The sequence below is a fragment of the Thalassophryne amazonica genome, chromosome 5, assembly GCF_902500255.1.
Source record: "Thalassophryne amazonica chromosome 5, fThaAma1.1, whole genome shotgun sequence".
Taxonomy (NCBI): Eukaryota; Metazoa; Chordata; class Actinopteri; order Batrachoidiformes; family Batrachoididae; genus Thalassophryne; species Thalassophryne amazonica.
In genome coordinates this window covers 32970315-32996262 of record NC_047107.1, presented here as the reverse complement: position 1 = coordinate 32996262, position 25948 = coordinate 32970315, and the positions used below count along the sequence as shown (strand labels likewise).

General features: G+C 39.9%; 1 protein-coding gene across 4 annotated transcripts in view; it reads right to left on the bottom strand.

The window, feature by feature from the left end:
- The window catches only part of adgra2 (adhesion G protein-coupled receptor A2), a 180856-nt gene that overhangs the window by 32782 nt on the left and 122126 nt on the right, over positions 1-25948 (bottom strand). For all 4 annotated transcript variants that reach the window (XM_034169935.1, XM_034169934.1, XM_034169937.1 and 1 more), the window contains exons 3-4: positions 11887-11958; positions 2781-2852 (exon numbers count right to left, since the gene is read on the bottom strand). In XM_034169935.1, coding sequence (XP_034025826.1) covers positions 2781-2852; positions 11887-11958 — 144 coding nt within the window. The remainder of the gene's footprint in view (positions 1-2780; positions 2853-11886; positions 11959-25948) is intronic.

The following is a 25948-nucleotide window of genomic DNA, read 5'->3' as shown; positions in this document are numbered from 1 at the left end:
TCACAGACACACTCTTGCAGCTCCCGTTTAAACCTCTTATCCGGTCGGAGCGTGACGCGAAGCCGTCGCCAGTCACACTCCACCACGACCCACGGATAAGGCACAAACACAGGAACACGGCTGCAAGAGAGCACAAATCAGTATTCAGCAATGGGTCTCAAACACGCACCATCCGGGCGGAGAGCACCCGCAACTGATCCGGATAACTACTGAACGTCTGCTGCCGCCCTCCCGGCGCGTTACCGTCTCTGCTACCGCTGGGTCCGTGATGTTTGGCCAGAGACTACTGTTATGTGTCGGACGCAGCTCGGAGAACCGACCAGCGTTTGAAGGACCCAGTATGAAATAAGCAGAGCACGGTACAAAGGCTAACTGAATTTAATACATAACAGTGATGTGATACAAAACAACAAAAGAGTGTGCGGTCTGGCGTGGTGGTGATACGGTGCGCTCCCAGCAGCGCTAACGGTCCAGAGCCAGAAGCCGTTCGGACCCAAGGACCCCGCCGACACCCCCCAGGTGGCCGCAACAAACCGAGTCTGTGAAAGAAGGAACCATTATGTGAGTCCACACTCTACACACAGAGAGACCACTCAAAGGTGTACATAAACAGCAAACACTTCCTGGCTTAATTACTAATCAGCTTCCCAACCTGCAGGCATGGAACATCCAGTTCACAAAACTCCACTGCAGTGGAAGCCGATACATGACTAACGTACAGCTCAATATAATAAGGTGTGAGGGACACCACATTTACTGACTGTATAAACGTTAGTCACAACATCTAACGTACCTCAGGAAGTGTGCTGACGAGCGTGAGACCTCACCCCCTCCTCTTTCACAGACCGTGCATCAAACCCTGGACGTTCTCTGCATCCACTGATGATGAGATGGCTCCCGAGACGACGATCTCACCCGTCTGGTCACAAGGTCGGGTCTCTGGCAAATACACACTGTATACTCCAGTCTTAAATGCCACCATGTTCCAATCCATATAGATGCACCACAGCTGTGAGTCCTGACGAGCCGCAGGTGATCAGGGTGAGGTCCTGATAACCTCAGCAACACAGCCACTCAGTCCCAAATGCAAGCCACCTGGAAGGAAAAACAAAAGACAGAAACAAAAAGGCAGCCAGGCCCCCCAGCCATACAACAAGTTATGCAATATTGAGACATTCTCAGTGCAAAACTGCAGTTGAGATCCACAAATATGTCAGTCGCTATTCACATTATTGGCAGAATTATTGGGGGGCTGAGGGGTGCTTAGCTCATTATTGGGTGGGCTTAAGCTCCCCCCCCCCCCCCCCCCCTTGGCGCCGCCACTGAGTTCAGAGCTGCTACTTGTTCTGCTTTTGAAATGAAACAGTTGTTGGATTTGTTTATTCTTTATGCACGATCACAACTGGCTGGAAGCTGGTTAAAGTGACGCAGTGTGAACACGTCCTCATGGATTCATATTTGTTGCTTGTTTGTGTTTGCAGATGAGACAATGTGAGGAAATGAAGCAGCAGCTGGTCGGTCTAAAGAGTGAGTTACAAACACAGCTGTTAAGCTTACCAAAAATCATGAAGAAGGAGCTGAAACGTGAACGGCAGGACATGATCAAAGAGCTGACCTCCATGAAGGATGACTTCACGAAAGACGCGGTCACTTGTCAGGGTCAGCTCCAGAAGAATGTCTCCTCAATGACTGAATCCTTTAAAAAGGAAGTGGAAGCAGAAAAGGTCTGCATTCAGCAGGAACTTGGCACTATGATGCAGAATTCAGAAGTGGAACGTGAACAATTGCAGAGAAACAAACAGGTAGAACACCACCTGTTCCTGGAGGAGGTAAAGAAGGAGCTGTCTGCTATGATGGATTCCTTGAAAAAGGAACTGTCTGTGGAAAGGGAAAGATTAATGGAGAAGCAGGACATGATCAGGGAAGTTGTCCGTAAAGAGCTGGACGCTGTAAAGGCCTGCTTTAAAGGAGAGCTGAAGACCACGGGGCAGAGTTCTCCAAAGAAAGTGGAGGACCTCGTGTACCCAGAGGACCTGGCTCACATCAGCCACTGCCTTCATAAGGAGATGATCAACAAAGAACAGACTCTGAGGGAGGAGATGGCCACCTTGGTGGCTAAATTCCAGGAAGAGATGGAATCCAAGCAGGCTCGTCAAGACAAACTTTTGAAAGCCATCGAAGACCTCCAGCTTCAGAATCAGCAGCTGAAGGTTTGATGTTTTAATGATGATTCTACTCAGCAACCATGGCTCACTGTTTCTTATTGCTTTCAAATGAACATGCAATGAATGTTCTTTGTTTTTGTTTTTTTTAGGAACTTGTTTCACACCAGACTGAGACCAAAAGCTTCTGGAGCTGGTTGTGTGAAACATCATCAAGGACAATGAGATGGCTGTGGAGCTTTATTTACTGAACCTGAGGGACCATCCAGCCTACGTTAGCTGTTTTAAACACTTTAGTGCATCTCTTGGCTTCATCTTAACTGTTTCATCAAGTTAAAATCAAGCCATCATCAACCAGTTCATAGTAGATTTTCATCGATTAAGGGATCTGTGTATTGGTGTAGTCGTATCTTTTATTTTAAAAATCCATTCTCAGTTCATATCTGTTCATTGCTGCATCCTAATTTGTAATAAAAGTCAGCCTTATCTATAATTTGTCCCCTTAATTATGGGCTCTGAACATGTACAAATGTACATGTGCACCCTGTAGTGGTCATTACCAATACCTTGATAGTGAGTACCAGTTGTGTGTGTGTGTGTGTGTGTCTTCTTCCTTACAGTTTAGTGAGATTGGTGAGCCCCTGGAACATTTCTGGAGACAAGCACCCAATGCGGTTGTTGGACAAGTCACTAAATGTGAAAAGACAAAAGGAGGTTTTGTTATTGTTATAATAAGAAGACTTGTATGAGTCACAGATTGTGATATCTTCATTCTTTCACTACCTATGTTATTTTTGTGATATCAGTATGTATCCAACATACTGGGCCTCATTTGGGATTAAAATGTACTGTATGCAGTGGTGGGCACAGTTCAGCTAATCCGATAGCAGATAATTATCGAAGCTAATGTTTTTGCTAGCAGATTAGCTTTTCAGATAAGTTTTAAAACCATCATCGGGCCAATTATCTTCCAATAAATTTATTTCCGCTAACTTTCAGTCCGATAGCGTATTTTTTCCTGGTAAAGTGAGCAAAGTTTAATGGTCAAAAACGTTTGTAAACCCTAAAATCAAACATTTTAGTCCGTCTGTTGTGTGTTTATTTATGGCAGAGTGGCTGTCGCTTGCTGATGACGTCATCATTAAGTGCAAAATGTGATTGACCAGTCAACGCAGGGAGCACTGTGGGCAGTGTAGTTCAGGTTCATTTTGGATGTTACAGTGTTTCAGTCCGTTGTCCCTTGGAAATCTGCTGCAAAACCCATCACACATCGTGCAAAAAGAATTATTTAAATAACTAAAGGACAATAGATTACTTCATCGCAGGTTTTGTAAAATCTCAGCGATCACTCACCAGCTTGGTAGGTGGCGGTAAATACACCTTAAGCTGGTGCCGTCTACCATTGGATCCAAAAGAAGAAGAAGAAGAAGCAGAAGAAGAAGAAGAAGAAGAAGAAGAAGAAGTGTTATCGTCCACTCGACACAAAAACAAAACGGAATAATTTTAACATTATTTTCTTTGTGACTGACGGTATCGCCAAAACTTGGTGGGAGAGAGAAGCTCTCACGGTGTACAGAGGGACCTTTGGATAATCTCAGGATGATTTTTTTTTCAGATGAATCCCACTGAAACTAACAGGTAAGAATTTATAGGCCCTACGGGAAGTGACTATTTGCACGACTGCCGTGTCCATAACTCTCATTGGCTATTCGCACGGCAAGACTCTGGTTGCAAAACTTGGAACTACATTAAATGAGTCTTGCCGTGCGAATAGTGAAATGAGAGTTATGGACACGGCCGAATAAAAAAAATAAAAATCATCAAAATCAAAAAATATTAAAGGAGTTAAGACGTCTTGAATGCATTATGTTTGTTTATACAATTAGTTCCAAGTTTTGCCACCAGAGTCGCCGTGCGAATAGTGAAATGCGGTTATGGACACGGCTGGCGTGTGAATAGCCACAGCTTTTACTACGTGTCTTTTACTCCACCAATTAATGCATTAACAGACGCATTTCAGTTGTTTAAGCCGCAGGTTTCAAAGCGTGTGAAAAAAGCGGTAGCGTTTAGTTCGTAAATGACGGTTTATCTAATACAGAGGTAAACTGTGACTTCTAATACTGTGTTTTACTGCTTTTGAAAGATATTGACAGTGTTTGGGGTTTTATGTTTTTATTTATTCATTTTTCATGCGTTCTTGTGTGTTTGTGATCCTTGAATTTACCCAGCAGCCCCTGCGGCGCTTAAAGTGAAACTGGTTTATCAGAAGCCGACAGTGTAATCTGATGTGGCCGCGTCCGAATCAATACTCAAAGTTATCGGTTATCGGTTATCTGGAATAAAGATACATTTTTTAGAACTTTTTTGGTTTGTCATCATAAAAGATAACTTTTCAGTTATCTGATTAATGGTTATCAAAGCTAAATTTTTTGGTTAGCCGTGCCCACCACTGATAATATGGTAATAAACATAGTAATAACAACAACAACTAAAGAACCGCGCATGTAGAGCGCAAACATCCACCAACACTCATTTTCAATTGCACATATCTTTACCTTGGAAAACAATTTCAAGGTCAAAGTCCTGTTAGAAGTGGCTTTTCATAAGCTAAATTAGATGTGATCAAATGTCAGGAGTATGTATTTAGATTATGCACTTGAATTGAAGTTTTTTGTGGTGTTGTCAGGGTTTTTTTTTTCAGCTTTTCCGTTTCAGATAATTTTCACAGAACTTTTTTTTTTTATCTCTGCTATGCACAGTTTGTCATTGCTTTTTGTTACTTGGTTTCCGAGTGATAACTGGAAGATAGACAAACAGGTATAAAATTGAAACCTCCATCCTATTTTGGTGTTGTAGGTAAATCCATAACAGAAAAATGAGAGTGATTGAGGCCCTTTTGATTGAGATATAATGCAAAATGTACACCAAATGGGCTTTTCAAAACTGAATTCTAATGTCCACAAAATCCACAATCCGGATCAGATCTGGATCAAACTTTGTCAAGTGATAGTGAGTGCCAGTCTGCACCTCACTTTCAAACATGAGAGTGATTGGGGCATGTTTGTTTAAGATATAATGTAAAATATACATTAAATGGGGTTTTTAATGTTAAATTTAAATGGCCACAAAATCTGTAATCTGGATCAGATCCAGATCCAACTTTGTCAGCAATATAGGAAACCAACCTACACAACACTTTCAAATCTGAAAGAAATTCAATCTTTTTTAACAGAGTTATGAATTTTTGAAAATTCATTCAATGCGAAATGATGGGGATTTGATCAATTTTCCAAAATTTTTCTTGACTTTGACCTTGAAAATTCAATCAGTTCTTGCCTATCAGCATATGAATCCTCTGTAAAAACTGCATAAGAATAAAAATTGTGGCCTCCAGGCTGTTCACAAACAGACAAACAAATAAATAAACGGGCAAAAACGCCACAACAACAAAAACAATAAACAATTCATATCCACCTGACTTTAACTCATCTCAGTGGATCTGCATCTAACAATCCAGCCAATCAAATACAGTCGATGCAGATGAACGCATAGCACACTGACCCAAATGTTCAGTGAGCAAACACAAAGACAGCATTTGAAAAAATGGGCCATGTAATGATTTTAAACATATTTCTGTATAGGTTTAGTACTTTACAGTGCACACAGTGTTGAGTCTACACATAAAGTGCTATAGTGCATAGTAGGAATATGAAACTGAATTCAATCAATCAATCAATTTTTTTTATATAGCGCCAAATCACAACAAACAGTTGCCGCAAGGCGCTTTATATTGTAAGGCAAGGCCATACAATAATTACGTAAAAACCCCAACAGTCAAAACGACCCCCTGTGAGCAAGCACTTGGCGACAGTGGGAAGGAAAAACTCCCTTTTAACAGGAAGAAACCTCCAGCAGAACCAGGCTCAGGGAGGGGCAGTCTTCTGCTGGGACTGGTTGGGGCTGAGGGAGAGAACCAGGAAAAAGACATGCTGTGGAGGGGAGCAGAGATCGATCACTAATGATTAAATGCAGAGTGGTGCATACAGAGCAAAAAGACAAAGAAACACTCAATGCATCATGGGAAACCCACAGCAGTCTAAGTCTATAGCAGCATAACTAAGGGATGGTTCAGGGTCACCTGATCCAGCCCTAACTATAAGCTTTAGCAAAAAGGAAAGTTTTAAGCCTAATCTTAAAAGTAGAGAGGGTGTCTGTCTCCCTGATCTGAATTGGGAGCTGGTTCCACAGGAGAGGAGCCTGAAAGCTGAAGGCTCTGCCTCCCATTCTACTCTTACAAACCCTAGGAACTACAAGTAAGCCTGCAGTCTGAGAGCGAAGCGCTCTATTGGGGTGATATGGTACTATGTGGTCCCTAAGATAAAATGGGTCCTGATTATTCAAAACCTTATAAGTAAGAAGAAGAATTTTAAATTCTATTCTAGAATGGGAGGCAGAGCCTTCAGCTTTCAGGCTCCTCTCCTGTGGAAACAGCTCCCAATTCAGATCAGGGAGACAGATACCCTCTCTACTTTTAAGATTAGGCTTAAAACTTTCCTTTTCGCTAAGGCTTATAGTTAGGGCTGGATCGGGTGACCCTGGACCATCCCTTGGTTATGCTGCTTTAGACGTAGACTGTGGGGGGTTCCCATGATGCACTGTTTCTTTCTCTTTTTGCTCCGTATGCATCACTCTGCATTTAATCATTAGTGATCGATCTCTGCCCCCCTTCACGGCATGTCTTTTTCCTGTTTTTTTCCCTCAGCCCCAACCAGTCTCAGCAGACTGAGCCTGGTTCTGCTGGAGGTTTCTTCCTGTTAAAAGGGAGTTTTTCCTTCCCACTGTTGCCAAGTGCTTGCTCATAGGGGGTCGTTTTGACCGTTGGGGTTTTTCATAATTATTGTATGGCCTTGCCTTGCAATATGGAGCGCCTTGGGGCAACTGTTTGTTGTGATTTGGCGCTATATAAGAAAAAAGTTGATGTTGAGTTGATATGCTCTCTCCTTCTAGTCCCTGTCAGTACTCTAGCTGCAGCATTTTGAATTAACTGAAGGCTTTTCAGGGAACTTTTAGGACAACCTGATAATAATGAATTACAATAGTCCAGCCAGTCCAGAATTGGCCACAAAAAAACAGAAACAAATTCAAAGTCATAACAAATGCAAAAACACAACTTTAATAACACTGCCAGTGGTGACTCCTGACATATTTCTCAGGGAGCCAGTTGCTGCAGTGATAGCTAAGGTGACCCGTATAGCTACATATAGCTAACTAGACAACCTGCTACCTTGTATTGTGCAAATTAGTTGTTTTGCAAATTGGGCACCGCAATCTTGTTTGAGGGTGAGCACTAAAGTGGTGAAATATGACGCATATAATGCAGTGTTGTATAAAGTACCGGAAAATCCCACTTAAATAAAAGTACAGATACCCATTTTAAAAAATGACTTTGGTAGAAGTTCAAGTAACTGACTGAAATGCTACTCAAGTAAAAGTCTTAAAGTATCTAGTATTTATTGTACTTATGACAAGTTAATGTACAACTAAATGTACTCAAGTGTTGAAAGTAAAAGTACAAGTAAATGTTAATAATCAAAAACGGACTGATTTTTTTTTTATATATAAATATAAAGGTTTATCTAGGCTTGTAAATGACTGGTAGTGTTAGTCAAAATACTGAAAATTGTGCACATCACACAAAAACACTTCAGAAACAAGGTTTCAAAACCTAAACGAGAGTAGGCTACTCACTAGGTGTTCACAGGAAACAGTTATTTATTTCTATATGTATTTATTTATTTTCATTGTTACATGGTTTTATCTATTCTGTTGTGTTTTGTTTCATTAGGTTCTTATTGTGTCTTTCTCTAAAATTGTATTGTAAAATTATGATCACTTTACCGGGGTGTTGCTGGGCCGGTATCATAGATTTACGTCGACGGTATCTGGCTATACCCACCCGCTGTGCGTAAACAAATGACGTCATAGTGCGCGCGCAGCCCAAGAACTGTCCGCGGGGGGGGGGGCAAACTGTCCGCAGAGGAAAAGATGAAAAGGCGAGAAGTGTGTTTTGGTCCCAATATGGATATTCCAGATGATTTTCTCATGGATAGTACGACAATGAACAGCAGCTAAAGCAGCCAGCTTGATGAGGACGCACTGCTGAATTTGAACAGCAGCACGCGCCAGGTGACAAGGCAGAAGTTAAGTGAGCCAACTTTTTATGTATGCGTTACGTGTTATGTATCTCAGTAAAAAGTGATAATAATGCAAATAACATGCTGTAGTCGTGCGGTATGCATTTTTCTGAGTCCCTAAGTCCATGCCCAGTCGCCCAAAATGACAGCTATTCACCCTCGTCTAACTTGGGTGAATAGCTGTCATTTTGGGCGACTGGGCATGGACGTCGGGCCTCTTGAAAATGCATACCGCCCTCCAAAAGCATGTTATTGTATTATTATTAGTCTATTATTATTGACTATTATTGTCTATTATGTAGACTATTATTGTTGTTGCTATAATATATGAATAAAAATAAATTTAAAAAATTACAATTTGACTCTTTACGACAACGAACACTGAGCCATTAATTATACAGAAAACAAATCAACACAACCGTGCTGATGCGAACAGCTTAATGCTAACTTTAACATTGAAAACGCCATAGACATGCTAACGCATTAGCATCAGTCCCGTTTTTAAGTTGCAGTCACTTGTGTAATCAGCACAAATAAGCTAATACTTGGTACCAATGGAAAGATTGATGTTTTGTCTACAAACAACCACAAGCTCAACCGGATCCAGCCATCCTTCTGATCAGCAGAGGAATCAAAACATCCAGGTGTCTGCGGTGTGCGCGCTTTTTCTCACTCACTCATTCCTGCAAGTTTTAAAGTAACGATCTCTAAAACGTAGCAAAGGTGAGTTAGCCGTTCGGTGTTTTTGGTTCTAGAGTGGGAAAATACTTACTTACTTGGGTAGAAAATGTCAGTGTGTTATGTCATGCTGTTTAATTGCTGCTCGCATTTATCTCCGACGCGAAAATTTGCCAGTTGCGGATCACTGAAGCAGCAGCCTCGTGTCAGTACTTGTGAGCCTTGTGGACTCTGGGGGTCATCTCAACATCACGAATGGGCATGAATGTGGGGGCTTTTACTTTTTAATTCGGGAGAAATCTCACCTCCACACTTCATTTTTTTGCTCATGAAAACGTATAATGGCGCTTTTCGAAACGAAGTAAATTCTCATTTAATAAGTATTATTTCTATCATTTTGTGTTCAAAACACATTCTCAGGCACAATGTGTATCATTCTGCATTAGAAGGGCTCCAGCCAGATGCCAGGAATGAACCCAAAGTGACACAGAGTGTTGTGATCTGGAACTGGCAAAAGTGATCCGGAACTGGCAAAAGTGATCCGTTTCTGGCAAATGTTTGCACCACACATAATGTGGCTTCACACTTTAAGTAGAAGCGCTACTCCACCCAGACTTTTTCAGCTAAATAATATCCAAATACCAAATACAACAATACCCAATAAAGGACATTCAGTTGCATTATGGCTCCGTATAACAGGACTTTAAAAAAGGTGATCCAGAACTGGGCAACCGTCTGTATGAAATACATCTATCAACTGTTTCAGAAGACCATAACAGGTCGGTTTAACATAAAAATATTAAATATTACTCACAGACATATGCTCTTCAGGGTTTTAGCGGGAAAAAAATTAGGATAAACCGAAATAAAATCAACGAATTGTAGATCGAAGCACTGCTTCGACCTGAGAATCACTGCTTCGATTGGTTCAAGGTTCAAAGCAAAACCGCGCTGCAGAAAAGTTGATTACAGACCCGCTGCAGGTCTGTAATCAATGTAGAGAAATGATCATTTTCCTGACAAACACCCCACAAGTGCGCAACTGCAAAAACGCCTACCAGACATGCCTCGTGACAAATCGACCTGACTTCGTTGCAGTCACTAGTAATCAGTGGTGTGTGTGTGTGTGTGTCTGTGTTTTTTGTAACGAGTAACGGTATGGCGCATAGAAAATATATCGGAGTAGAAGTATGCAATTAAGGTCGGAAACGTAATGAAGTAAAAGTGAAAGTAAGCTGAATTAAAAAACTCAAGTAAAGTACAAAGTCTCCCAAAATGTACTTAAGTACAGTAGTGAAGTATTTTTACTTCGTTACTATACAGCACTGATATAATGTAATTTCTCTACTTCTGGGGACAGAAACACTGGATTTTCTCCGAGATTTTGGGCAAATTACATGCAAACTAAGTGAAAATACAAAGAAACAGTGACGATGCGGTGGAAAGTGGACGTGTTCTGGTTTGTTTAGAACCCGGAGCTCAAACGTGTCGAGGTGGTTGTGTAGGCAAGAGAACACAGCGACTCTGGTTAGCTGGCTAACATTTACCAACACGACCTCTCCCATTCGCCTCATCTTCCCTTGTCCACTGGGAACCGAAAAAACTGCACTTTGTGCGACTGCTTCAGTGATTGCAGCTGTAAATAAAACGGTACACCAGAGCGGCTGTCCCCATAAGTGGTCAAATCCCGCGATATCGCGCAGGGTTCAAATGAGACTGCGGTGTCTTATTAGTTATTGTTATGTCTGTATCTTATGCAGTAATACCACCAGTAGTCTCTACTTTTCACTCTTTATTTTATCTACTTATTGCATCCCACTATTTTAGAAACCTCACAAAAGTAAAGTAATTTCAGTTTAAGCCCATCTACAGTTCCTGTCACTTTCTCTTATCACCGGTTTTGGGGCCCCAGGCAAAAGTTTATCACCAGTGGGGGGAAGCAGGACCTCTGAGCTGCTCTCGAGTTCTGAGTGCGATGTACAGCCTCAGCCAGTGAAGGATCTGCTCTGCTGCTCCTCTGACACTAACCAGCAGAAAGCTGTCCAGAGCATGTGTTTATCTCCCCCTGTTTGTTTTGAGAAGCCCCAGACCTGGCAGGCAAAACACAAGTAGGGCGAGGAGGGAAGGAGAGTCACGCAGTGCGGCGCACAGTGACCACGGTGACCGCCGCGTCCCGCAACACGACTGAGCAGCGAGTGGTGGCAAACCGCTGCCCTGCCACATCCAGTGACGTGTGTGGAGCCTCAGCACGACCTGCGGTTTCTACGACGGTGGAGCAAGGCAGCAGCGATGACAAGAAGAGCCTCGTGAGGATCATCAGAGATGAGCAGAAACCGAGGAGGAGGAGGCCTTTAATGGTCACAGTAACACCAGGAGCTCAATACAAGGCATGAGGTCCACCACAAGCTGCCAAAACACTGTGCACGAAAGATAAATACAAGGAGATATATGGCCCTGGTTTTTAAATTCCTACTCCAGGCTAGGAACTCTGTGATGTCTCAAGAACTGCTAGGTGGAGCTTTTCAGGCTGTGTAATGTGACTGATCAGATGTAAACTTCTGCCAGCCCAGATAAACATCTGTAACCTGCAATATCGAAGTACTAGAAGCAACCTTAAAGACTTAAAAACAATGTGAAAAACCAGTGATGTGCCAGACCTTCTCAGGAAAACAGCTACATTCTACAGGTGGACACACTGCTGGTGCCACCTGCAATGTGCTTAACCCTTAAATGACCATCCATCTGAAAGACCTGCACAGCGTTCCTCATCCATCATCACATCAAACAGATGGAATAAATTTCCCGTGATTTCTGTGAACCTGGAAGTGAAACCTGTCAATGTCAATACTCACAGTTTCCGAAGCTCAAATAGGCCCTGGAAGGCTCCGGGCATAACGGTGCTGATTAAGTTGTGCTTAAGGTCCCTGGAGAACGAGAGTGAGACAGAGAGAAAATATTCAGTCAAGGAAAAAAATACATACAGGAATGACAGCGACACACTTATGGCCTATTTTGATGATATGTGGAGCACGGTCTAAGGTGCGTAATGTACGGTGCATCTGTAAATTATTCACAACGCTTCACTTTCTCCACATTTTGTCATGTTACAGCCTAATTCCAGAATGAATGAAATTCATTTTTCCTCAAAATTCAACTCTGAGCGATCAGGGGAGAAGAGTCTGAGACAGCGAGGTGACCAAGAACCCAATAGTCACTCTGTCAGTGCTCCAGCATTCCTCTATGGAAAGAGGAGAACCTTCTAGAAGGACAACCATCTCTGCAACAATCCAGATGTGGTCAGATGGAAGCCACTCCTTAGTAAAAGGCACACAACAGCCTGCCTGGAGTTTGACAAAAGGCACCTGAAGGACTCTCAGACCATGAGAAACAAAATTCTCTGGTCTGATGAGAGAAAGATTGAACTCTTGACATCATGTTTGAAGGAAACCAGGCCCCGCTCATCACCTAGCCAATACCATCCCTACAGTGAAGCATTGTGGTGGCAGCATCATGCTATGGGGATGTTTTTCACTGGCAGGAACTGGGAGACTAGTCAGGTGAGGAAAAGATGAATGCAGCAATGTACAGAGACATCCTGGATGAAAACCTGCTCCAGAGCGCTCTTGACCTCAGACTGGGGCTGGGACTGGGTTCATCTTTCAGCAGGACAATGACCCTAAGCACACAGCCAAGATATCAAACGAGTGTCTTCAGGACAACTCTATGAATGTTCTTGAGTGGCCCAGCCAGAGCCCAGACCTGAATCTGATTGAACATCTCTGGAGAGATCTGAAAATGTCTGTGCACCGACGCTCCCCATCCAACCTGATGGAGCTGCACAGAGGAATGTGCAAAACTGTCCAAAGATAGGTGCACCAAGCTTGTGGCATCATATTCAAGAAGACTTGAATATGTAATTGCTGCTAAAGGTGCATCAACAAAGTATTGAGCAAAGGGCGTGAATACTTATGTACGTGTAATTTCTTAGGTGTTTTTTAAATTTATTTTTAATTAATTTGCTAAAAAAAATTAATCAAAATCTTTTTTCATGTTGTCATTATGGGGTGTTGTGAGCAGAATTTTGAGAGGAAAAATGAATTTACTCCATTTTTGAATAAGGCTGTAATATAACAAATGTGGAAAAAGTGAAGCGCTGTAAATACTTTCCAGATGCACTGTATAAATAAGAAAAATCCTTGGAAACATGACATCATTTGTAGCACCCCAACTTCAGTGGAGACAACAACAACAACAATGCACAAGGGACACTGAAGCAGTTACACAGAATGGTGTTTTCGATTCCCTTTTACGTCTAGGCAAAGTTTTAGAACACACAACAGACAAATGATGATCACAAATGATGCTGTCCTGTGTAACGGGGCCTTAATGTCTAACCCAAACTCTAACTTTAAACCTAATGCACATTTCTGACTGTGTACTGCAAAAATGCAAGTGCTAAATGCAAAAAGTGTTTTGCTTGTGTGCGTGGAAATTTGTAGAAATATGCATTAATATGCATAAACTATTGTGCTTAACTTTTAGTCTGCTATTCAAAATGTGTCTTAAAAGTATGTTGAGTATGATGCATTACTGGGCATCCCTGTGTGTGGAAGCGGCGTGATCTCGTCTATGTGTGGAATATCTAAATAATCTTCCACATACTATGTCTCTGAAACTCCAGGGTTTTCTGCTTTATGCTCTTTGCTGCCTCACAATCGCAGTATGCAGGCACTCTGCATGGCACTGTGCGTGGCACCATGTCATTTTTAGACCAACGCACCCCTGGGCTTCCAAGTAAATAAATGCAATTATGCATAGCAGTTGCATCGGTTGTACCTGCGTGCTGCTTTGTTCCGGTTGGATGGCAGATCCTCTAAATACTAACTTCAAGAAGACTTCAAGTAAAAATGAAAGGGAGAATCAGTCGAGGCATTCATGCATAGTGAAAGGAAACCTTACCCCGAACACTGCATAGACCTGAGTTCAGCAAGATGCAAATTTTTAACCACATAAAATATTATTGAAATATAAAATTGCTCGCCAAGCATTCCCTCCATTCCTGTTCCACTGAAAAACTTCTCTACTACCACACCACATTCTTTGAAGATCTAATTTTCTACTACCAAAGGACTTTCCTCCACCCTTTTCCCATTCAGTGTCCACACCCATGTGTTCGCCCACACATGCCTCTTCATCAGCTAAACAACAGCACAGTTAACCACCACAGTGTTCTTTATTGGTCAGGTGGGAAAATCAATGTTGAAGTGGTCAGATGATCTGCAGGATGGTACTCATGTGGGTTGGAACATGACCTGTGCTGCTAAATCATAAAAAAAAAAAACCAGCAGATTCCACTGGACTGGTCCCAGAAGAGGATTTCCTTCCAGAAGCTCACATGTATAAACACTGTGGTGCACAAACCTCAGCGGACGTTCTTATCCATATTTCCAGAATAAGTCCTCAACCAGTGCGACCTCACACCATGCAAAACCTCAGGCATGTCATACCCATTCACTTTCCAAAAGATGAGTTATTTTAATCAAGAAAACTGTTTTTGAAAATGGTCAACGGTAAAAACAACTGTGTGGATTGGCTGGAATTTTATAGATGGGATGCACATTATAATGATGGAGTAAAAGCTAACTGGCCTCAGACCAAAAGCCTGAGGTCGGCTGTGTTTATGTCTCTGCAGACAGCGTTGGACAGCACAGCCCAGTTCTTTGAGCGCACGCCAACGTGTCACAAAGAACATTTTGCAACAACTTCACAGCTTTTTAAGGAGGTGATGATGTTTCCAACTCTAGCTTTGATCCGCTGACAACTTCCCACACACACACATTTTTTGGTACTGTGTGAATTTCAGCAATTAAAGAAGATTCTGCATTAGTGTGAAAGAAAATAAGAAGGCCGTCAGAAGGATGTTGTGTGGCCTCGTGGCCATGCTATAATTTGTATGTGTGTTTGTGTGCGCTGGTAGCTGTATGGGATTTGTTGACCTGGGCGGAGCAGAACAATACTGCTGTTTCCAGACTGTGTCCCAGGGCTCATTAGTGCAGTGATGAAAGGCCAGGCCCTGCCCACTATTTCCTCTCTCTAGTGGTCGTCGCTCTGTGTCTTTTTCTCTTCCACCCTTTTCTATCTAACCTCATTTACACCTAAAATATACACAGAAACGTGTGCACTGGGATTAAGGCAACGACTGAGCTAAACCCGTTATGCACTGCAAGCCACACTGTGCAATATGGATTTATTTAACTTCGGGAAGACTCCATATTTAATGATTGCAGACTGTATGATGTCAAGCAGAATCATGGAATGAAATGTCATTATTTCATCATGACAACCAGGACAACTGAAGGAGAAGCTTGTAAATTTGCGGACATGTCACACAATACTATCTGTCCAAATAGAGACAATAAAGCTAATTTATGAGAGCAGATTGGACGGACTACGCAGTATATTCCAGGTTGTTGAGAAACACATTCTGTATCTTTTTTTTTTTTAATCAAAGTTCAGAGGAAGTGCTTCTCTGCACCTTGCCTGTGATTTTCTGCCAGGAAAAGAAAATTATGAACACAGACTAGACAGTCTGCTTTTATCAGCTGATTATGAACACACTCCATGCATGCTTTTTAAAATTTATTTGTTTATTTGAATTTAACATTGAAAACCTCATTTAATGAATATTTTATATTATATCTTAATCAAACATGTCTCAATCACACTCATATTTGAAAGTGAGGTGCAGACTGGCACTCACTATCACCTGACAAAGTTTGATCCAGATCTGATCACATTTTGTGGACATTTGAATTTAACATTGAAAACCCCATTTAATGTATATTTTATATTATATCTTAATCAAACATGTCCCAATCATGCTCATATTTGAAAGTGAGCTGCAGACTGGCACTTACTATCACCTGACCAAGTTTGATCCAGATCTGATCCAGATCACACATTTTGTGGACGTTTGAATTTAACATTGAAAACCCCATTTAATGTATATTTTATATTATATCTTAATCAAACATGTCCCAATCGACTCATATTTGAAAGTGAGGTGCAGACTGGCACTCACTATCACCTGACCAAGTTTGATCCAGATCTGATAAAGATCACACATTTTGTGGACATTTGAATTTAACATTGAAAACCCCATTTAATGTATATTTTATATTATATCTTAATCAAACATGTCCCAATCACACTCATATTTGAAAGTGAGGTGCAGACTGGCACTCACTATCACCTGACCAAGTTTGATCCAGATCTGATAAAGATCACACATTTTGTGGACGTTTGAATTTAACATTGAAAACCTCATTTAATGTATATTTTATATTATATCTTAATCAAACATGTTCCAATCACACTCATATTTGAAAGTGAGGTGCAGACTGGCACTCACTATCACCTGACAAAGTTTGATCCAGATCTGATCCAGATCACACATTTTGTGGACGTTTGAATTTAACATTGAAAACCTCATTTAATGTATATTTTATATTATATCTTAATCAAACATGTCCCAATCACACTCAGATTTGAAAGTGAGGTGCAGATTGGCACTGACTATCACCTGACAAAGTTTGATCCAAATCTGATCACATTTTGTGGACATTTGAATTTAACATTGAAAACCCCATTTAATGTATATTTTATATTATATCTTAATCAGACATGTCCCAATCTACTCATATTTGAAAGTGAGGTGCAGACTGGCACTTACTATCACCTGACCAAGTTTGATCCAGATCTGATAAAGATCACACATTTTGTGGACGTTTGAATTTAACATTGAAAACCTCATTTAATGTATATTTTATATTATATCTTAATCAAACATGTTCCAATCACACTCAGATTTGAAAGTGAGGTGCAGACTGGCACTCACTATCACCTGACAAAGTTTGATCCAGATCTGATCCAGATCACACATTTTGTGGACGTTTGAATTTAACATTGAAAACCTAATTTAATGTATATTTTATATTATAGCTGAATCAAACATGTCCCAATCACGCTCATATATGAAAGTGAGGTGCAGACTGGCACTCACTATCACCTGACAAAGTTTGATCCAGATCTGATCCAGATCACACATTTTGTGGACGTTTGAATTTAACATTGAAAACCTCATTTAATGTATATTTTATATTATAGCTTAAACAAACATGTCCTAATCACACTCATATTTGAAAGTGAGGTGCAGACTGGCACTCACTATCACCTGACAAAGTTTGATCCAGATCTGATCACATTTTGTGGACATTTGAATTTAACATTGAAAACCTCATTTAATGTATATTTTATATTATATCTTAATCAAACATGTCTCAATCACACTCATATTTGAAAGTGAGGTGCAGACTGGCACTCACTATCACCTGGCAAGGTTTGATCCAGATCTGATCACATTTTGTGGACATTTGAATTTAACATTGAAAACCTCATTTAATGTATATTTTATATTATATCTTAATCAAACATGTCCCAATCACACTCATATTTGAAAGTGAGGTGCAGACTGGCACTCACTATCACCTGACAAAGTTTGATCCAGATCTGATCCAGATCACACATTTTGTGGACGTTTGAATTTAACATTGAAAACCTCATTTAATGTATATTTTATATTATATCTTAATCAAACATGTCCCAATCACGCTCATATTTGAAAGTGAGGTGCAGACTGGCACTCACTATCACCTGACAAAGTTTGATCCAGATCTGATCACATTTTGTGGACATTTGAATTTAACATTGAAAACCCCATTTAATGTATATTTTATATTATATCTTAATCAAACATGTCCCAATCTACTCATATTTGAAAGTGAGGTGCAGACTGGCACTCACTATCACCTGACCAAGTCTGATCCAGATCTGATCCAGATCATACATTTTGTGGATGTTTGAATTTAACATTGAAAACCCCATTTAATGTATATTTTATATTATATCTTAATCAAACATGTCCCAATCACACTCATATTTGAAAGTGAGGTGCAGACTGGCACTCACTATCACCTGACCAAGTTTGATCCAGATCTGATAAAGATCACACATTTTGTGGACGTTTGAATTTAACATTGAAAACCTCATTTAATGTATATTTTATATTATATCTTAATCAAACATGTCCCAATCACGCTCATATTTGAAAGTGAGGTGCAGACTGGCACTCACTATCAGCTGACAAAGTTTGATCCAGATCTGATCACATTTTGTGGACATTTGAATTTAACATTGAAAACCCCATTTAATGTATATTTTATATTATATCTTAATCAAACATGTCCCAATCTACTCATATTTGAAAGTGAGGTGCAGACTGGCACTCACTATCACCTGACCAAGTCTGATCCAGATCTGATCCAGATCATACATTTTGTGGATGTTTGAATTTAACATTGAAAACCCCATTTAATGTATATTTTATATTATATCTTAATCAAACATGTCCCAATCACACTCATATTTGAAAGTGAGGTGCAGACTGGCACTCACTATCACCTGACCAAGTTTGATCCAGATCTGATAAAGATCACACATTTTGTGGACGTTTGAATTTAACATTGAAAACCTCATTTAATGTATATTTTATATCTTAATCAAACATGTTCCAATCACACTCATATTTGAAAGTGAGGTGCAGACTGGCACTCACTATCACCTGACCAAGTCTGATCCAGATCACACATTTTGTGGACGTTTGAATTTAACATTGAAAACCTCATTTAATGTATATTTTATATTATAGCTTAATCAAACATGTCCCAATCGACTCATATTTGAAAGTGAGGTGCAGACTGGCACTCACTATCACCTGACCAAGTTTGATCCAGATCTGATAAAGATCACACATTTTGTGGACATTTGAATTTAACATTGAAAACCCCATTTAATGTATATTTTATATTATATCTTAATCAAACATGTCCCAATCACACTCATATTTGAAAGTGAGGTGCAGACTGGCACTCACTATCACCTGACCAAGTTTGATCCAGATCTGATAAAGATCACACATTTTGTGGACGTTTGAATTTAACATTGAAAACCTCATTTAATGTATATTTTATATTATATCTTAATCAAACATGTTCCAATCACACTCATATTTGAAAGTGAGGTGCAGACTGGCACTCACTATCACCTGACAAAGTTTGATCCAGATCTGATCCAGATCACACATTTTGTGGACGTTTGAATTTAACATTGAAAACCTCATTTAATGTATATTTTATATTATATCTTAATCAAACATGTTCCAATCACACTCATATTTGAAAGTGAGGTGCAGACTGGCACTCACTATCACCTGACAAAGTTTGATCCAGATCTGATCCAGATCACACATTTTGTGGACGTTTGAATTTAACATTGAAAACCTCATTTAATGTATATTTTATATTATATCTTAATCAAACATGTCCCAATCACACTCAGATTTGAAAGTGAGGTGCAGATTGGCACTGACTATCACCTGACAAAGTTTGATCCAAATCTGATCACATTTTGTGGACATTTGAATTTAACATTGAAAACCCCATTTAATGTATATTTTATATTATATCTTAATCAGACATGTCCCAATCTACTCATATTTGAAAGTGAGGTGCAGACTGGCACTTACTATCACCTGACCAAGTTTGATCCAGATCTGATAAAGATCACACATTTTGTGGACGTTTGAATTTAACATTGAAAACCTCATTTAATGTATATTTTATATTATATCTTAATCAAACATGTTCCAATCACACTCAGATTTGAAAGTGAGGTGCAGACTGGCACTCACTATCACCTGACAAAGTTTGATCCAGATCTGATCCAGATCACACATTTTGTGGACGTTTGAATTTAACATTGAAAACCTAATTTAATGTATATTTTATATTATAGCTGAATCAAACATGTCCCAATCACGCTCATATATGAAAGTGAGGTGCAGACTGGCACTCACTATCACCTGACAAAGTTTGATCCAGATCTGATCCAGATCACACATTTTGTGGACGTTTGAATTTAACATTGAAAACCTCATTTAATGTATATTTTATATTATAGCTTAAACAAACATGTCCCAATCACACTCATATTTGAAAGTGAGGTGCAGACTGGCACTCACTATCACCTGACAAAGTTTGATCCAGATCTGATCACATTTTGTGGACATTTGAATTTAACATTGAAAACCTCATTTAATGTATATTTTATATTATATCTTAATCAAACATGTCTCAATCACACTCATATTTGAAAGTGAGGTGCAGACTGGCACTCACTATCACCTGGCAAGGTTTGATCCAGATCTGATCACATTTTGTGGACATTTGAATTTAACATTGAAAACCTCATTTAATGTATATTTTATATTATATCTTAATCAAACATGTCCCAATCACACTCATATTTGAAAGTGAGGTGCAGACTGGCACTCACTATCACCTGACAAAGTTTGATCCAGATCTGATCCAGATCACACATTTTGTGGACGTTTGAATTTAACATTGAAAACCTCATTTAATGTATATTTTATATTATATCTTAATCAAACATGTCCCAATCACGCTCATATTTGAAAGTGAGGTGCAGACTGGCACTCACTATCACCTGACAAAGTTTGATCCAGATCTGATCACATTTTGTGGACATTTGAATTTAACATTGAAAACCCCATTTAATGTATATTTTATATTATATCTTAATCAAACATGTCCCAATCTACTCATATTTGAAAGTGAGGTGCAGACTGGCACTCACTATCACCTGACCAAGTCTGATCCAGATCTGATCCAGATCATACATTTTGTGGATGTTTGAATTTAACATTGAAAACCCCATTTAATGTATATTTTATATTATATCTTAATCAAACATGTCCCAATCACACTCATATTTGAAAGTGAGGTGCAGACTGGCACTCACTATCACCTGACCAAGTTTGATCCAGATCTGATAAAGATCACACATTTTGTGGACGTTTGAATTTAACATTGAAAACCTCATTTAATGTATATTTTATATTATATCTTAATCAAACATGTCCCAATCACGCTCATATTTGAAAGTGAGGTGCAGACTGGCACTCACTATCACCTGACAAAGTTTGATCCAGATCTGATCACATTTTGTGGACATTTGAATTTAACATTGAAAACCCCATTTAATGTATATTTTATATTATATCTTAATCAAACATGTCCCAATCTACTCATATTTGAAAGTGAGGTGCAGACTGGCACTCACTATCACCTGACCAAGTCTGATCCAGATCTGATCCAGATCATACATTTTGTGGATGTTTGAATTTAACATTGAAAACCCCATTTAATGTATATTTTATATTATATCTTAATCAAACATGTCCCAATCACACTCATATTTGAAAGTGAGGTGCAGACTGGCACTCACTATCACCTGACCAAGTTTGATCCAGATCTGATAAAGATCACACATTTTGTGGACGTTTGAATTTAACATTGAAAACCTCATTTAATGTATATTTTATATTATATCTTAATCAAACATGTTCCAATCACACTCATATTTGAAAGTGAGGTGCAGACTGGCACTCACTATCACCTGACCAAGTCTGATCCAGATCACACATTTTGTGGACGTTTGAATTTAACATTGAAAACCTCATTTAATGTATATTTTATATTATAGCTTAATCAAACATGTCCCAATCACACTCATATTTGAAAGTGAGGTGCAGACTGGCACTCACTATCACCTGACAAAGTTTGATCCAGATCTGATCCAGATCACACATTTTGTGGACGTTTGAATTTAACATTGAAAACCTCATTTAATGTATATTTTATATTATATCTTAATCAAACATGTCCCAATCACGCTCATATTTGAAAGTGAGTTGCAGACTGGCACTCACTATCACCTGACAAAGTTTGATCCAGATCTGATCCAGATCACACATTTTGTGGACGTTTGAATTTAACATTGAAAACCTCATTTAATGTATATTTTATATTATAGCTTAATCAAACATGTCCCAATCACACTCAGATTTGAAGGTGAGGTGCAGACTGGCACTCACTATCACCTGACAAAGTTTGATCCAAATCTGATCACATTTTGTGGACGTTTGAATTTAACATTGAAAACCTCATTTAATGTATATTTTATATTATATCTTAATCAAACATGTTCCAATCACACTCATATTTGAAAGTGAGGTGCAGACTGGCACTCACTATCACCTGACCAAGTCTGATCCAGATCACACATTTTGTGGACGTTTGAATTTAACATTGAAAACCTCATTTAATGTATATTTTATATTATAGCTTAATCAAACATGTCCCAATCACACTCAGATTTGAAGGTGAGGTGCAGATTGGCACTGACTATCACCTGACAAAGTTTGATCCAAATCTGATCACATTTTGTGGACATTTGAATTTAACATTGAAAACCCTATTTAATGTATATTTTATATTATATCTTAATCAGACATGTCCCAATCTACTCATATTTGAAAGTGAGGTGCAGACTGGCACTTACTATCACCTGACAAAGTTTGATCCAGATCTGATAAAGATCACACATTTTGTGGACGTTTGAATTTAACATTGAAAACCTCATTTAATGTATATTTTATATTATATCTTAATCAAACATGTTCCAATCACACTCATATTTGAAAGTGAGGTGCAGACTGGCACTCACTATCACCTGACAAAGTTTGATCCAGATCTGATCCAGATCACACATTTTGTGGAAGTTTGAATTTAACATTGAAAACCTAATTTAATGTATATTTTATATTATAGCTTAATCAAACATGTCCCAATCACGCTCATATATGAAAGTGAGGTGCAGACTGGCACTCACTATCACCTGACCAAGTTTGATCCAGATCTGATCCAGATCACACATTTTGTGGACAATTAAATTTAACATTAAAAAAAAAACTCATTTAATGTATATGTGATATTTTATTTCAATCAAAAGTGTCTCAATCACTCTCATTTATGACTGAGTTTCAAACTGTCACTCTCAATGAATAGACGAAGGTTGATCCGCATTTGATCTGTATTGCATATTTAGCGGACATTTGATTCTTTTTAACATTGAAAAGCCCTTTTGATCTATATTTTGTATTATATTTTAGCTTATTAAAAGCCACTTCTAACAATTTATTCCAAGGTAAAAATTTGTGGATTTATAAACTAGTGTTGATGGAGGTTTGTGCTCCAGTTAATTTGTGTTTTCATTTTGATTACATGGTACTATGATGCACAGAGGGCCTCCCTGTGCAGAGTATGGTGATGCCGTTTTGCTCAAGTGCAAGTAAATAAATTCATGAATAAATAAACAAATAAAAAAAAAAATCAAACCTATTGATTGTATGTGCCACAAAATCAAATCATCTCTTGCAGCACCTACCAAAAATCTTCATCTTGTACATCCGCGACACTGATTTAAACTGTTTGCGGTGCACATACATAAATAACTGTCCACAGCATAGCTTGGCCGTCGTGCAGCCACGACAGCGCGCAGTATGACAGTGTGTGTGCGTGTGTGTGTGTGTGTGATGGGACCATCAGACTGCAGCAGTCTGATACACTCTCTTATCACCAAGCTGGGGAATGTGGAGAAGCTCACCAGGGTCAACAGAATCTGAAGTGTGATCCAAGCCCAGTACAGGCTGTATAACGCCGGCCTTCATCGCCGCGCCGCACTTTCCGTTTTAGTTCAGCTTTTATATCAAACCTATGACACAAAGCTTGGGCATGCCTGACGCGTGGGCACTGACTGCTGTCTGCCCTCTGAAGTGCCGCGCGCCCTCCCTGACAGCAGCTTCACAGCTCAGCGGCCCCGACGCTGATGACAACAGCTGTCACCGAGCAGGAGGATGAAGACCTCAGCGCGGCCTGTGCGCCAACACAAAACGTTACAAACAACAAGATCAAGAGGCTTTTTCTTTCTGAAATGAATTTGTAACTATGGCATCAACATGATTGGTGATGATGACTCAGAAATTCCAGCCTTCGTCTCGGAGTTTTGGGGTTTTATCGTCCCGTGTGACTGAGCTGCCCCCCCCCAAACTCCAAAAGGAACCGTTGTTTGCTGGTGTTGGTCCCAGAGTCGGCTGCTAGGAATGTCTTTTTCTCTGTCCTGATCAGTGAGGTTGGTCGAGGAGTTCTCTGAGGGATGAGCACTTCGGCTGGAGAGCGGCGACCTGCTCGTAGGGCGTCATAATAATAATAGCGACGCGGCCTGTGAAGCCCTCAGAGCTAGAGTGCTCCATTATCAAGAGCAGAGCCGCGAGGAATGCTACAGAACTCCTCATGTATTGTTTCCACCAAGGTGCTGGAGGAGAAAGCTGGGAAAAATGACTGAAGACTGGCAACGGCAGCTCATTATCATTCAGAACTTTCATTTCTTGGAGCATTTTGAGTCTCGCACTTTACTCTCCAGCCGTTTCTACTGATCTGAAAGACATTCTGATGGATTAAAGTCATTCAGGGAACTCTGAGTGGTTCACCGGCACCTCGGTTCCAGAGAGGTCAGTGGAGACCATTTTAATGCTGCGTGTCATTTCCTGTCTGTTTGCCATCTCTAGCGAGGAGGCCCTCGCTCGTTTATTTTTACAGTTTCCGTTTTCTCTTTTTTTCGTGCTAGCTTTCCCTGTAGGGAGGGGCAGACGGGTTATAGGACTCAGTGCAAAATCAACCCTGCATCCGGCCCCCAGACCCCACCTCCTTACTCCTCAACACACTTGCTCACAATGGGGGCTCTGTATCGCAGCGCCCCAAACGTACGCCTGCCTTCCCCCAAAACAGGAAACCAGGATCTTCAGAGCTCTTGTTTTTCTACTAATTTCCTGCTTTGCTGCCCCTTCCCCAGATTATTTTCTTTTTCTTGTTTCCCTAAGATTAGATCAACCTTTTGTCCGCATTCATTTGCTTCACAATTAGAGGCTGACATGATGGTTTACTGGTGTGAGTGAACAAAGAGGAATTAATGGGGCCACGTCGACAACATGGCAAACATTTGGAGTACCACAAGGCAAACATTTATTCAGTTAGAACCCGGTCAGCCGCTGCCATCACTGTGAAATGGCTCAAATCAATAAATGCCTGGAGACTGACAGTATAAACTGTAGATCGCACGCCTGCGTGTAGAAATAGCAACATGTACTTTTACTTAATATGTAAAAATTTCTGGAAGTTGATTATACGTTTCTAAAGTTTGCAGTCAAAAGAGCCAGAGAGTTTTCTGCCAAAGAAAATGCCGGAGCCACAAACCTTTACTGTCTTCAGTTCTGGTTTTGGAGCAGCTCGGTGTAAGTGGTGGTGATGGGGGGGGGATTGCCCTCTGGCAGCTCCGCTGGTTGGCTGAATGTTACATGACATCTTTCATAGGTTTTAATTTATAGTTCTTAGAACGTTTTGAGGAAGTAGCTTGTTTATGTGTGTTTGCACCAGATGGTGTAGGGGATGATCATAGGTCTTAGAATGCTGTTCTGGAGGCTTCTAAAACTCCTAGTTTATGCCTCCATCACACTGGAGGCCGAATGCTGGTCGAATGACAATTTGACCAGCATTCGGGAGCAATGTTGCCACAGTTACTTTGAAAAAGTAATCCAATTACTGATTACTGATTACTCCTTGAAAAAGTAACTTAGTTACTTTACTGATTACTCAACTGTAAAAGTAACTAAGTTAGATTACTAGTTACTTTTTTAGTTACTTTCCCCAGCTGCCGACAACAACCCTCTGCCACGTCAACATGACAATGATACTTGTTTTGCCAAAACTTACTTTATAGTCACCCTTTCTTGACTTCAATGAAAATAAATACTTGTTTTATAAAAAGTAAAATAATCTTTCTTGACCTCATATTTAACTGTTGACAGCACTGTAACAGTAA